Source organism: Lipotes vexillifer, unplaced genomic scaffold (assembly GCF_000442215.2).
Source record: "Lipotes vexillifer unplaced genomic scaffold, Lipotes_vexillifer_v1.1 scaffold397, whole genome shotgun sequence".
In the NCBI taxonomy this organism is placed as follows: Eukaryota; Metazoa; Chordata; class Mammalia; order Artiodactyla; family Lipotidae; genus Lipotes; species Lipotes vexillifer.
Genome location: NW_006772681.1, coordinates 3,775,053 through 3,789,274, shown reverse-complemented (window position 1 = coordinate 3,789,274; position 14,222 = coordinate 3,775,053). Strand labels below are relative to the sequence as shown.

The following is a 14,222-nucleotide window of genomic DNA, read 5'->3' as shown; positions in this document are numbered from 1 at the left end:
CCTGCTGATGAGCCACTAGTCCCATAAGTACATACGTGTGTATGTAGGCTTGTGTGTGCATATTCACTCATCCAACAAAATTTACTGAGTGCCTTTTGAGTTCTAGGCATTTTACTAGGTGTTGGGGATTTGGTGGGAGGGGTGGGAAAGACAGACATGCCACTGCACTCATAGAGGTTACTATCTACTTGGGGAGACAGTAATCAAGCAAAATAAAGTAACAGCTAAATAAAATAACTGGAAATATGTGCTGTGTGGGAAAGAAATAAGGTGCTGTGATCAAGAATAATAGCAGGGGTGGGAATTCCCTGGTTGTCCAGTGGTTAAGACTCCCCACTTTCACTGCTAAGGGCCGGGGTTCGATCCCTGGTCAGGGAACTAAGATCCCATAAGCTGCACTGCGTGGCCAAAATAAATAATAATAATAATAGCAGGGGTGAGGGTGGGGATGGGAACCTATCAGATACTGTTCAGGGAAAGCCCTTCCAAGAAGGTGACATTTAAGCTAGGAATTGAAGAATGAGAAAGGACCAGCTGAGGGGCCCTCCTTAGCCTGAGGCCGGGTGAGAGTAGCTCTGGAGCAGGGTGCTGGAAGTACCGAAGAAGCCTCCTGTTCCGCTTCTATTCTCTCTGCCCAATTCCACCCTTGCAGGGCCCTTCCTCCCTCCCAGGACCCCCATCTGCCAGTCCCACCCTGGCCCCTCCAGGTGCTAAGTAGGGGTGTCTTTTACCCCCAGCTTGAGCTGTTTACAGTTCCTCCCTGCCCATTCCTGTCTTCTTCCCCCTGCAGATCTCCTGGAATGAGGGGGTTGACATGTGGTGGCATGAACTCATGCAAGAGGCGGGGGATAAGTGTGAGCCTGAGTGGTGTGATGCTGAAGACCCACTCTTCATCCTATATACCAGTGGCTCCACAGGCAAACCCAAGGCAAGTGTGTGTGTGTGTGTGTGTGTGTGTGTGTGTGTGTGTGTATACACATACACTGTGTAGGGGTGAGAAGTGAGTTTCTGAGGAAGCATGTAATGACATGAATTTTACTGTACAACCCTGAGTTTCAGAAATGTCATGTTAGGGACTTCCCTGGTGGTCCAGTGGTAAAGAATTCGCCTTTCAATGCAGGGTACGTGGGTTTGAACTAAGATCCCACATGCCACGGGGCAACTAAGACCACGTGCCACAACTACTGAGCTCGCATGCCTCAACTAGAGCCCTTGTGCTGCAACCAGAGCCCTGGTGCCGCAACCTACAGAGCCCACGTGCTCTGGAACCCATGCACCACAGCTAGACAGAAGCCCACGTGCCACAATGAAAGATCCTGCATGCCTCAATGAAGATCCCACATGTCGCAACTAAGACCCGATGCAGACAGAAAGTAAATTAAATAAATAAATAATAAATCTTTAAAAAAAAAAGAAATGGCATGTTATCTTTTCTAAATCAAATTGACATAAATCCTCAATCACTGATGGTGAGGCCCAGGGTGAGACATTCAGGTGGAAGCTTTCATGGTGCCCAGAAAAGGAGGAAAGGATCAATCCATGTGGCTGACATCTATGTTCCCTGCCCATACCCACATGGTTTGGTTGAAGAAGAGCTGCCTGTAAAGTCGAGGCCCAGAGTAGGCACAGGGATCACTCTTGGCCTTCTAGACTACAGCTCTTAGAGTTCAGTCCCTTCCACTCGCCACACTATTAACATCTAGTACCTCCCAGGACACAGTGTGGGAGCTGGAAACACTTAAAACTCTGACTCGTCTGTTGACTTGAAAGATATGTCACTCTACCATCCACTCACCCATCCATAAATTATTTTCTCCACATGCTTTGGATATTCCTCAATGGACCTTTAGAGACACAATTTGGGCCTCTCTTTCCTAGGGATGGTGTATTGATGGAGTAAGCAAAGAAGATTATCTTTTTTTTTCCACTCACAGTGTGTCAACATATAATTGAGTGTGTGTGCACAAACACACAATAGAGACACTATTAGATGTGAGTGTACTAGAACTGTTCGTGTATGTGAGAGTAATGTGGGTGGTTGAGAAATACCATCTTACGGTGTGGGTGTGAATGATGGACTGACTATAAATACATGTGGGGTGTGAGATGGGAACATGCAAAGAGGGTGGAAGAGAGATGGATGCTGTGAGAGGGATGCTGTCAGGACCAGAATCCCTGAGAAGGCTTTTCCTCTAGTTCTGTCCAGCCTATTTGGTAGTCAGTGTGGGTGAGCCCAAGTCCCCAACCTGAGGCCCTGTTTTCTCCCCAGGGTGTGGTACACACAGTTGGGGGCTACATGCTCTATGTGGCCACAACCTTCAAGTATGTGTTTGACTTCCATGCGGAGGATGTGTTCTGGTGCACGGCAGACATTGGCTGGATCACTGGCCATTCCTATGTCACCTATGGGCCACTGGCCAACGGTGCCACCAGTGTTTTGGTAAGCAGGGTGCTGGGACTCAGGGCTACTTGGTTTATTTAGGGGATGGACAGGATGATCCTGGGTGACAACCTCCCAAAGCCACTTGGTCTAGAGGCAGAGGGACTTATACAATGACCTGTTTCCTGGAGAAATAGGAGTTCTTAGGGGGTTGTATATCCTGACTGGGAAGGTCTCTTGGCTTGTCTGATAAGGGAGTGAAGCCATGGATTTGTCAGAAAGGGCAAAATGCTGAGCCTGAGGGGATGGTAGGGGAATGGAGGGACTATTGAGAAGGACCAAAAATGACCAGCCATTACTGGGGTCAGTTTGAGGGGATTCCCACATACCCGGACATGAGCCGCCTATGGAGTATTGTGGACAAGTACAAGGTGACGAAGTTCTACACAGCACCTACAGCTATCCGCCTGCTCATGAAGTTTGGAGATGAGCCTGTTACCAGGTGAGACCCCTTCCCAACTGCTGCCCCATAGGTGTCCCTCAGAGCTGGTGCTGGCCTTTCGTGCACAGTCTTTTCCATTCCATTGTTCTAACACCCTGGCTTGGAATAGGGGAGGGGCCAGGAGAAGAGCCTGTGCATGTCTTCCTGGCTCCCAGTGGTGCTCAGAGCCTTCCTCTCTCCCCATTCCCCTGCCCAAGGCATAGCCGGGCATCCTTACAGGTGCTAGGCACAGTGGGCGAACCCATCAACCCTGAGGCCTGGCTGTGGTACCACCGGGTGGTAGGTGCCCAGCGCTGCCCCATTGTGGACACCTTCTGGCAGACAGAGACAGTGAGTAAGGGGTTCAGAAGGCTGGGGCTCAGGGACAGTGTGGGAAGACTGACTCCAACCCCTGATCTCTGACTTCTACAGGGTGGCCATATGCTGACCCCCCTCCCTGGTGCCACACCCATGAAGCCTGGTTCTGCTGTGAGTGAGGCTCCCTTGGCTGGTCCTGGGCTGGGCAGAAGTAGAGTCTTGGGGCATTTGGCCTAAGTAGAGAGTGGGGGACTGGACTGATATGTGTGAGGAATTTGGGGCTCTGGGGCTCCTTAGGAGAGGTAGAGAGTTGAGTCAGAGTTGCCTCATTCCTCTCTGTGGGTCCTGTCTCCTGTTTGCTTCTAGACCTTCCCATTCTTTGGTGTAGCTCCTGCAGTCCTGAATGAGTCTGGGGAAGAGTTGGAAGGTGAAGCTGAAGGTTATCTGGTGAGATCCTGGCCCTTGCTCAGTGAGGAGGAGGCGTGGGGGAGGGTCCACAAAGGGGTACTGGACTCTCCTTTAGAGCTTAGAACCTAATCTTTCCTGGTAGCTGCTTTTGGCTAAAGCTCCATGGTTGAGGGTTTATCATCTGCAGAGAGACCCTAGGGGGGAATCCTTCTGGATACTTTGCCTGCCTTTCTGCCTTTTGGCCCACAAAGTTCTTAAGGGCTCTGCTCAAAGATACCTGATGGTGCCTTTTCGGGTCTGGAAGACATCGTGGAAAATCATATAGGCTCCAGAGTCAACCTGCCTGGGTTCAAATCCTGGCTCTGCCTCTTCTGTGACCTTAGTTAAGTTACCCAACCCCTCTGAACCTAAATGTTATAAGGGTTATAATAGTACCTGTGTCTCCTGTGGTTGCTGGATTGATTAGATAATCCATGTGAAGGTTTTACTTAGCACGGAACCTAACAGTTAGTGCTTGATAAATGTTAGCTGTTGTTGTGATCATTTTATTAACAGTTGTGGGGAGATCATCAGCCCCCACCTTCCACCCCACTTCATTTTTATTAAGAGCAAGTTAGTAACAAGGGCAAGACTTGAATCCAGGTCTTCTGACTCTTAGCCTAGAATTTCATCCATCCTGTCAATCTGCTTCCACAGGATATTACTGATTGGGGCAATGATTACTTACTTATGTGTGGGTCCCACACTTTTATATAACTGCTTTCATTTGCATCAAACTGGACTGGCATCCCTGAGAGATTACCTAAAAGGAGACTCAAATTTACTAAATGCTTATTACTAACAGAACATTGTGCCAGGCAGCTTCCACATACTATTAATTTAATCCTCACAATAACTTTGGGAGGTAGAGATTATTTTCTCTAATTTACAGATAAGGATCCTGAAGTTCAGAGAGATAACATTACTTACCTGGGGTCACACAGCTAGTAAGTGGCAGAGCTGGGATTCCAAGCCTGGATTGTCCATCTCCAAAGGCTGTACTTTGTCCTACTTCTCAGGAATGGCATTCAGGCTATTTCTCCTAAGGTTTGACAAAGCTGTAATTGTCTTCCTGTAATACAGTGTAGTAGATGTTACCACTGTGTCTTCCTCACTCTCCAGGTGTTCAAGCAGCCCTGGCCAGGGATCATGCGCACAGTCTATGGGAACCATGAACGCTTCGAGACCACCTACTTTAAGAAGTTTCCTGGGTACTATGTGACAGGAGATGGTGAGCTTTGGCTATCCCCTTCCCAAACCTCCCACCGAGATATGTACTGTCCCCTTTCATTTCCAAGAAGGGTTGGTTAGGGATGTGTCTTATGTATCAGTGTCTAATATTCAGTCAGAACTACAGAGAAGATTATAAGAACGAGTGTTGCAGGAAGGCACTCAGCATGGTGCCATCTGAGATTTGATGTATGAGGGAAAGAAGTTCTTACTTCCCTTGCTGCTAGGCTGAAAGAGATGGGGCATATGGCAGTATGTATTACTATGTCATGTGTATCCTCATGTCTGGAGCCTATGTTTGCCCATGTGTCCACCCACCAATCCATTCTTCCATAAATATTTATTGACCACCTACTATGTCCATGTACTTATCTAAGCACAGTACAGCTCTCATGGGGCTTACATTCAAGTAAGGGGAGACAGGCAAATAATTCAGCAAATAAGTACTGCAGGGATGGCCACCATAGATGGGACGGTGAGAGGTTTCTCTGAAGTGACATTTGACCAGAGACCTGAAGGGTGAGAAGGAGGCAGGCATGGGAAAATCTGGAGTAAGAATGAATGTTCTGTACCAGTGAGACACAAGCTTAGAATGTCTGAGGAACAGACTGAAGCTTGTGTAGCTGGAATGTAGTGAGCAAGGGGAAGAATTTTATATCAAGTTGGAGAGGGAGATAAGATAGGGCCTCGTGAGCCATGGTGAGGAGTTTGGATTTTATCCAGTGTACAGTGGGAGACCATCAGAGGTTTTAAGCAGAGAAGTGATAAGAATTTATTTATTATTTAATAACTTTGCTTGTTTTATGGAGAATAGACTTCAGGTCAGTATGTTAGTTATCTATTGCCATGGAACAAATTACCCCCAAACCTGGCAGCTTAAAACAACAAATATTGTATTATCTCATACAGTTTCTGAGGACCAGGAATCTGTGAGTGGCTTAGATGGTGGTTGTCATTCAGAGTTTCTCGTGGGTTGCAGTCAACCTGTGGTCGGGGCTGTAGTCATCTGAAGGTTTGACTGAGCCTGGAAGACACACGTCCAAGCTCACTCAAGTGGCTTTTGGCAGGAACCTTCAGTTCTTTGCCACATGGACCTTTCCATAGGGCTACTCATGACAGCTGGCTTCCCCCAGAGCAAGTAATCTGAGAGAATGCAACCAACACAGAAGCCACAATCTTCTATAATCTAATCTCAGAAATGACATCCTATCATTTCTGCCAGACTCGACTGATCACAAGACAAACCGTAGTACACTGAGAAAGAGGACTACACAGGGGTACGAATACCTGGAGGTAGAGATCAGTGTGGCCATCTTGGAGCCTGCTACCACAGCAGGCAAGAGCAGAAGCAGGAAGACTTGTTAGGAGGCTATTGCTGTGGGTGTAGCAGTTTGGTAACGTGGATCTTCTATCCTACTGTGGGGTACTTATTATGTTGCACATTTCTTCTCTTCCCAGGCTGCCGGCGGGATCAGGATGGCTATTACTGGATCACTGGCAGGATTGATGACATGCTGAATGTATCTGGTGAGGGCCAGGGACCATTTTCCCTTCTTATTTACCCTGCTTTCCCAGCAACTCCCAGCCAAAGCCTTCTGAGAGAGCCAGGATATCCTTTGGCCAGACCATGCCTGGAGTACAGCAAGCATTCAGTTCTGGACCCAGGTTTTGGAAGAAGAGTGATAAACACTGAAATGTACCTGGAGGAGTGGAACCAGGATGGTGGGACAACTGAAGTATGTCCTATGAGGAATGAATGAAAGGCCTTCCCCATTTGACCAGACCAGGACTGCCTTATTGGGACCGATGGAACAGGGGCTGGGATCTCTCTCATGGCACTTCCTTTCCCTTGACAAGGACACCTGCTGAGCACGGCAGAGGTAGAGTCAGCACTTGTGGAACATGAGGCTGTCGCAGAGGCAGCTGTGGTTGGCCACCCTCATCCTGTGAAGGGCGAATGCCTCTACTGTTTTGTCACCCTGTGCGACGGCCACACCTTCAGCTCCACCCTCACTGAGGAGCTCAAGAAGCAGAGTAAGGAGCTTCCCTGGGCAGGGATTGCCAGGTCTGTCCTGATGGCCCAGGTTGCTGGGGAAGGGCTCTAGTGAGCTGCTTCTCAAACCACAAACAGACCCCAGGGGGCCTTAGGGGATAACTACCCTCTTCCCACCCAGTCTCTACTAGGTTAATAATGATTGACATTTATAGAATTCTTTCTCTGTGCCACCACTGAGCTAAGTGCTTTAAATGCATTAATCTATTTAATCTCTATAATCACCTCCATGAAATAGATCCTATTGTTGCTCTCACTTTAAAATGAAGAAATTGAGGCTCAGAGAAGTTAAATCTCTTGTCCAAGGCCATACTGCTAGTAAAGTGGATTTTCAGGTCTAGCAGGCTGATTCTAGAGCTTGAGTTCCATGAAGGTGAATTAATATAAAATGAGAGTGGAAAGAGATAATGTGTTAAAAGAGAGAAAGACAGAAATGAGCCTGAGAATGATTGTGGGCAAAACCTTGAAGAGGAAATAGGTTGGAAACAAAGCCATCTCTGCCTTGGTTTTGGGCAGCCTGGCTAAGGGTAGTGAAAAAATGCATAATGATTTGTTGGTTACAGTTAGAGAAAAGATTGGCCCCATTGCCACACCGGATTACATCCAGAATGCACCCAGCTTGCCTAAAACCCGCTCAGGTATGTCCAGAGGCCTTGAGGGATTGGGACTGGCTTGGCCAAGGCCCAGTGGTGGTGGAGTGTGTGTGGATGGAAGCTTTCGGCAGGGCTGGAATGGGTCAGTGTTGTCACCAGGTAACCAGAAGCCTGTGGTCCCCCAGGGAAAATCATGAGGCGGGTGCTTCGGAAGATTGCTCAGAATGACCACGACCTGGGGGACACGTCCACCGTGGCTGACCCATCCGTCATCACCCAGCTCTTCAACCACCGTTGCCTGACCATCCAGTGAACAGGACCCTGCCCATTACCCAGGATTCCCCCTGCTTGGCTTTCCAAAGTTTTGCCTACCCTCCCTGCCCCCATCTAGGAGTACTCAGGGCCTGTGCTGACCCACACCACCTCCCCAACGAGCTGTCTGGAACTGAGGACGAGCTTTGCCTCTGGGTGCTGGCAACTTCCTGCGACCGCCAGGCAGATGGGACAGGGCCCAGGTCAACCTCAGGCTGCTGTGCCCCTAGACTGCAAAGAGCCATTAGCGCCCAGAACAGCGACCTGAAGGTCATATCCCAAACCCAAGTTAAGTGTTCAGTGGGCAAGTGAGGGCATAGACTGAAGCAGGGAAGCAACTCTGTAATGCTACGTCAGCTCTCTCAGGAAGCATCAGTACTTATTTTGGGCATGCACTTGCCCTTAGAAATGCCTGTTTGTGAGTCCTGGAACAATTGATTATTATTTTTTTAAACACTTTGCTGCTTCTGTTATGGGTCTGAATTCCCTTTTGTGCTAGACGGCTTGTCTGCCATTTGTTCCAGAGGCTGTGCAGGCGGGCTTAGTTTCCAGAGGGTTTTCAGATCATTTGTGTCTTAGAAGGAGTAAATGTGTTATGTTCCTAGGACCAGAGGAGCTTGATTTTCTTGTCCTCTTTTCCCACCCTCCCCTGAACAGAGACTTGCCCATGAGAGACATTCTCAGAAGAAGCTCTATTTTCTTGCCTGTTGTACTCAAGCCCTGTGGTTGTAGGAATAAAGTCTGTGACCTTAAGAAGGTGGTGACTTGCTTTCTTGGTTATCTTACAGGCCGTGTACTTGCTAGCTGTTCTGACTTGTGTGGGGGATGGGAAGGGGAGTGGTTTTCCTCAGGAATACCCCAATATTCACCTTCTAGAACTTTTGGTTTAGGCAGAGCTAGGCAGGGCTTCCAGGCCCTTTGACAAGCTCCTGAGCTAATCAGGAAAGCAAATGAAGCAAGATTACAACTGTGATGTCCCATCATGGTTGCCTTCCCTCCTGGGCTCCTGCTAGAAACCTTCTCTCTTCCCTGTGATCCTGTGGGAGCATTAGTGAGTGACTAAGGATTGAAATTTCAGGGTCCTATCCATAGGGATAGGACTCTAGGGAGTCCTGATTACAGCCAAGTTACTTCCCCTGCTCCAATCTACCTGAAGTGGGCCGACTCGGATTATAGCTTCTCCCTCCCCTAAACGTACAAACCAAGGAATCACAGAATCAACAAAGTAGTTTTATTTAAGGCAGAGGTGGGAAAAGCCTGTGCCCCTCTACCCTTTTCCTCCTACCCCTCAGTCCTATCCCAAGTCAGACACTGGAACTTGCTGGAAAGGCTGACAATGGGCTACCAGGAGGGTGGCAGTGTTATGGTCCCTTACCTCAGATCAGCTTCTTTTCAGCTGCACCCACACCCTGAGGATTTAGGGGCCTCTAGATCGCACCTAAGGGAAACACAGCTTTTCTGGTTCTCAGGTGGGAAAGCTGTGGGGAAGGTACCCAGCTGACCCTTCCATGAAGACCCTGGAAATCTCTAGAAGAGATCAACCTTCCCAAGGTAAGGGGAGGGCAGCCCCTCAGGAGGGCTAGGAGAGGAATGATAAGTACAAAGGATAGAAGGTCTTTCAAGTAAAGTCTGGGCAGGCCTCGCTGTGTCCTCACACAGGGTATGGGTTGTCTAGGACTGCCACTCCTGCTGCCACACCACCATCAGCATGCTCGATGGCTTTGGTTCGAAGCAGATGTCCCACGTGCTTGTTCATCACAAGTGTCTTTCCCTGCCTATAGAAATGGGAGCAGGAGACACACAACTCCATCACCTGGACTCAGCCCTCAAACCCAAGACCTTCACTCGTCCCAGCTGAGCTGTATGTGGGTGACTGACTACACCTGAGAAAGTGCTAGGCTTTTTGAATCAGATTTGGGTTTGCATCCTAGCTTGGATATTATTAGCTCTGTGTCTCTGAGCAAGTTACTCAGCCTTTCTAAATATCAATTTCCTCAGTTTAAAATAGGGATAATACCTCTCACTTTGCAAGATGGTCACGAGGAATGAATAAAGCAGGAACAGCACTTAGCATGATGCCAGGCTCACATTTCATGTTCTGTAGCTGTAAATTTCCTTCCTACCTCTCAAGATGGCTGTGGTGGGGGTGGGGTGGGGGGCTGGGGAGGAACTTGCCGGCAGAGATGCTATAAGGGGAGTGGTTGGAGGGGAAGATAATAGAGAGGGCAGGCTCTGGTGGGGAGCATGGTAGGATCTGGAATTCCTTCCTTGCGCTGACCGTGGTGTGAGTATTTTGCAGGAAGTGGTATGAGGGACCAGGAACTGTTCCTTACAAATTCCCCAGTCTTCCTCTTCCTGATTCTTTAGTGCTCAAATCCAAACCCAGGGGCCGCTCAGCTTTTCAAAGCCACTGAGTATCCTCTAGCTGGCCCATCCCACCTTTTTCCAGAATCCCCAGTGGCCTGGGACTGGACCCAAATTCTTTTCTTCCCTGGGGTTTCCCAGTCCAGGGTTATTTTCTCACCCATCTTGATACTACTTGGAATTTCCTTTATAGTTTCAAAGCACTTCTCATCTGGGCTTCATTTGATAGCCTTGTGAGGTGGGCAGATCTTGGATCCTTGGCCTCTTTTACTAGATAAGGAAACACACTGCTTGGCTCACCTGACATAGACCCCGAAGATGCCCAGCTCTGAAATGCATTGGACCACTCGGGCAGGGCTGCCAGGTCGTAGTAGACAATTCCCAAAAGGTTCAGGTTCTATCTTCTCCATGAGGATGTAGGAGGCTCTCTCCTCACTGTCCTTCAGCCGCTCCAGGGCCTGTACCATCTCCTCCCCGTATAGGTTGTTACCTGCAATTCCACTAAGCAGTCACCCTGGACCCTCTCCCCACCTTCTCCACCCTGTGCTCCCACTTCTAGGGCCATGTGGGCAAGTCAGGAACCTCAGTTCCTAACACCAGCTCAGTGAACCCAGGGCAGGCCTGGCTTCCAAGGAAGAAATGTCACCTTAACAGGAGAGCTCTTACACAAGCGAACACACCTTCCACCACACCATCCTGCCCTGGTTCTCTTCTTACCTGTTTATGGCTGTTCCTTCTCAGCCTTCCTGACTGGCTCCTGCCCCTCTTAAATACTGGGGTTTCCAAGGAATCAGTCCTTCACCCTGTTCTCTCCTCCACGTATATACTTTTTTTTTCAGGGAGATCTCTTCCAAGGCTTCATCTATATCCTGTAACTTGTTTACTCCCAAATCTCTAACTAAAGCTCCCTGCTCTAGACATCACAGATATCCCATGGGCTCCCAAAATAAACTCAACATGTCCAAACAGAACTCATTACTTCTGCCTGACTCTGCTTCTCCTGGACCTTCCTACCCTCAATCAAGTGAAAGGCATTCTTGAGTCATTTAACTCCTCTCTCTCCATTACCTGTCATGAACTCGGACATGTCTCTTCAGTTTGTACTCCACACTGTCATAAGCCCTAGCCCAGCCTTCTACATTGCTCTCTGGACAACTATACCCGTCTCCTCTATGGTCTCTCTGCCACCAGTGTCTCCCTACATTCCAGGACATGCTCTACCATGGCTGAAATATGGATCCTAGCTCAATCATGTGTCCCTTCCCTCCTTAAAACTTTCTAATGGCTTCCCACTACCCTTAGGATAAAATCCAATTTCCTACATATATTCAACATCCTTTATAATCAGGTCCCAAACCATCTTTTCCAACCCAAATCCCTGCCTTCTCTCACCTCCCACACTGCACTCCAGCCTGACCAGTTACTCATTAATCTCCAAACATACCACACATTCATGGACCAGTGCCTATGCCTGAGGTTGCTTCTTCTGTATGGAATACTCTTCCCCCTTTTCCACCTGGGAAACTCCTACCTAACCCTTAAGGCCAAGATCAAAAATCATCTCCTCTGGGTCAGGAGACAGACATGATCTCTGCCCTCAAGGAGTTCAAACTAAGCAGGAAGATATCCAACCTCCTGATATGCCCCCATCCTGCTTCCCCACAATTCACCCTCAGGCACCTCAGACTACACTTGCCCAAACCCTCCAGTGCTGGTTAGTCACATTCCCTTGTGCACGGGCATTTCTGCGGTGTAGTGGTTATCACGTTCGCCTCACACATCCCCTTGTGCTCCACTGCACTTGACCAAAGGGTCTCCTGGGACACTGTCCAAGGTGGGGACATGTGTCAGTTCCTCTTGTATCCCCCAGAACCTGGGACCGTGCCCATAGCAAGTGCAGATCAGCACTGGTGACAGCCTGCTGGTCCCCTTTCACTGAGCAGCCCTGCAAAGGGGGGAACCACCTACCTCCACCCTCTCTCTGGGGCTTTAGCACGAAGCAGCTAGGGGCAGCAATGGCCTCAGTGATAGCCTGGTCCCCTTCTTCACCCTAGCAGGAGGCAAGAAAGCAGTCACTAGCAGTCTTGGGCCAAAGAGGCAGGAGCCAAGGTCCTGCGGGTTGTGTAGAGCAGCATCAGAGGAAGAGCAGGAGGAGGAAGAGCCATAAGCCCCTTTAGGCTGGATGCTACTATCTGAATATGACCCCAGCAAGCCCCCTGTAGCAGTGAGTACAGTGACAACAAGCTTTCTTGGGCAACAGTTCAGGAGCAGCAGGAGGTCTGGAAAATGCGTACAGATATTCCTTAATTCTTGCTGTCTACCTCAGCCCCTTCCCCTGGTTACCGTCCCCATCTCCACCTTTGCTGTGGGAGTTTACAATGGATTCCAGCCCTCCTTCCCAGGGCTCTAGGGGTTTTCTCAGAGCATCACTGACCCAAGTCCAGCCCAGTGCCAGTTCCAGCCTCTGCAACACATTGGGCTCTGGGTCCCTGATACCTAGGGGGCCTGTGGTGGGAGAAGCAGGCTGTCCACGCACCATGTCCAGTGAGTAGAGGCCAGCAAAGGTGGCACGGAGGCGGGCCACGGCCTCAGGCTGGCCGGGGAGCAACACCTCCAGCATGCCTGATCTGCTCAGCTCCTGTTGCACCTTCTTGGTCCCAGCCAGCTGCGTGGCAATGTCTGGGCACTTGACAGCACATGACCTCTCCAGCAGCAGCCGTGCTCCCCAGTTCTGCAGAGAGAAGAAACCAAAAGGAATTCTACTTTATTTTACTTTGGCTGGCCTTTAATGAGCATCCTTCAGGTGCCAGGTATCCTCACATTCATTATCTCCCAGGGTCATTGCAACATCCTTGTGAGGCAGGTACGGCCCCTCCTATTATGCAGGATTCTTGCCCTTATGGAGCTTATGGTCTAGCACAATGACACATGACTATAATTAAAAGGGAAAATGATAAAAGGTGAAAAGGTGTAGAACAATTGATGAAGAGGTTTGAAAGGGGTGGGACACTTGTTTATGAGCTCAGCTTCCTACTGTACTACAGATAAAATACAAACTCCTTACCACGGCCTATAAGATCCTGTAAGGATCTGCTTCTTGTCTCCTTTTCAACCTCATTCCATGCCATCCCTCCACCTCACTCCCACCTTGCAGCCACACAGGTTTGTCAATCCTCAAACACAAATGTCATTTCCACCTCAGGGCCTTTGCATTTGCTGCATTTCCCTCTGCCTGGAATTCTTGTCATTTTGGCTTTTCTGATGGATGGCTGGATCCCTCTCATCCTTAAATCTTGGCTCAAAGTCATCTTCTCAAACCACCCTATTTAATGTGGGTTTCCCCATAATTCTCTGTGTTTTCACCCTGTTGTTTCAAAGAGTTTCCCCCAGCTAGAAAAAACCATTTTTTCTACTTTTTACTTTCTGATGACCATCTCCCTGACCAAACTGTGAGCTCCATAAGGACCCTTGTCTGTCTCATTTCCTGTTGTATCCCTAGTGTCTAACACAGTGCCTGAAGCTTTGTAGGTGCTCAATAAATATTTGTTATTGTTGTTTAATGAGGTGAAATTGAGTGGACAGGTAGAGTGTGACAGGTGAGACTCAACAGGGAAGAGGTATTAAGGTTAACAGAATAATATGAGCAAAGGTCTGCAGGTGAGTAATCGCAGGATGAATAGTCTGGTGGGCCAGGAGTTTAGGGTGCGAGAGGCAGGAAAACAGCAGAGGATCATGCCTCCCAGCTCTAGTCCCCATTCTCAGGCACTAGAGGGACAGTCTGTCCTTGACTCCAGACCACATCAAACTGCCCACAGCAGGATCAGGGCTATGGCCTGAGGAACACCACCCCCACCCCCATCCCACTCTCACCCCCCACGCATGCTGTCCTTTCTTTGATGTAGTCAGTCCACCTGCAGCATCTCTGCCTGGTCTTCACCAATAACTCCAGCCACCTAACAACCAGGCTAGTTTTCTGGGTAGAGTTACAGGTACCCTGAATATCAGAGAAAAACCCAGAAAAGTACCCCATTGTGGAAAGTAGGG

The 14,222-nt window shown here is 49.0% G+C and overlaps 2 protein-coding genes across 5 annotated transcripts in view; one reads left to right on the top strand and one right to left on the bottom strand.

The window, feature by feature from the left end:
• The window catches only part of ACSS2 (acyl-CoA synthetase short chain family member 2), a 49,065-nt gene extending 40,494 nt beyond the window's left edge, over positions 1–8,571 (top strand). For 2 of the 3 annotated variants that reach the window (XM_007447788.1, XM_007447787.1), the window contains exons 8-18: positions 791–928; positions 2,270–2,440; positions 2,749–2,882; positions 3,080–3,212; positions 3,294–3,350; positions 3,546–3,626; positions 4,749–4,857; positions 6,315–6,383; positions 6,714–6,890; positions 7,473–7,547; positions 7,688–8,564. In XM_007447788.1, the coding sequence (XP_007447850.1) occupies positions 791–928; positions 2,270–2,440; positions 2,749–2,882; positions 3,080–3,212; positions 3,294–3,350; positions 3,546–3,626; positions 4,749–4,857; positions 6,315–6,383; positions 6,714–6,890; positions 7,473–7,547; positions 7,688–7,815 (1,272 nt within the window). In that variant the 3' untranslated portion in view covers positions 7,816–8,564. Of the gene's footprint in view, positions 1–790; positions 929–2,269; positions 2,441–2,748; positions 2,883–3,079; positions 3,213–3,293; positions 3,351–3,545; positions 3,627–4,748; positions 4,858–6,314; positions 6,384–6,713; positions 6,891–7,472; positions 7,548–7,687 lie in introns of all 3 variants that reach the window. The other variant, XM_007447786.1, reaches the window with a different exon arrangement.
• A 459-nt stretch (positions 8,572–9,030) lies between these two features.
• GSS (glutathione synthetase) overlaps positions 9,031–14,222 on the bottom strand; it is a 32,819-nt gene continuing 27,627 nt past the window's right edge. Inside the window, exons 10-13 of one of the 2 annotated variants that reach the window (XM_007447789.1) lie at positions 12,715–12,909; positions 12,147–12,228; positions 10,479–10,668; positions 9,031–9,589 (exon numbers count right to left, since the gene is read on the bottom strand). In XM_007447789.1, coding sequence (XP_007447851.1) covers positions 9,466–9,589; positions 10,479–10,668; positions 12,147–12,228; positions 12,715–12,909 — 591 coding nt within the window. In that variant the 3' untranslated portion in view covers positions 9,031–9,465. The remainder of the gene's footprint in view (positions 9,590–10,478; positions 10,669–12,146; positions 12,229–12,714; positions 12,910–14,222) is intronic. The other variant, XM_007447790.1, reaches the window with a different exon arrangement.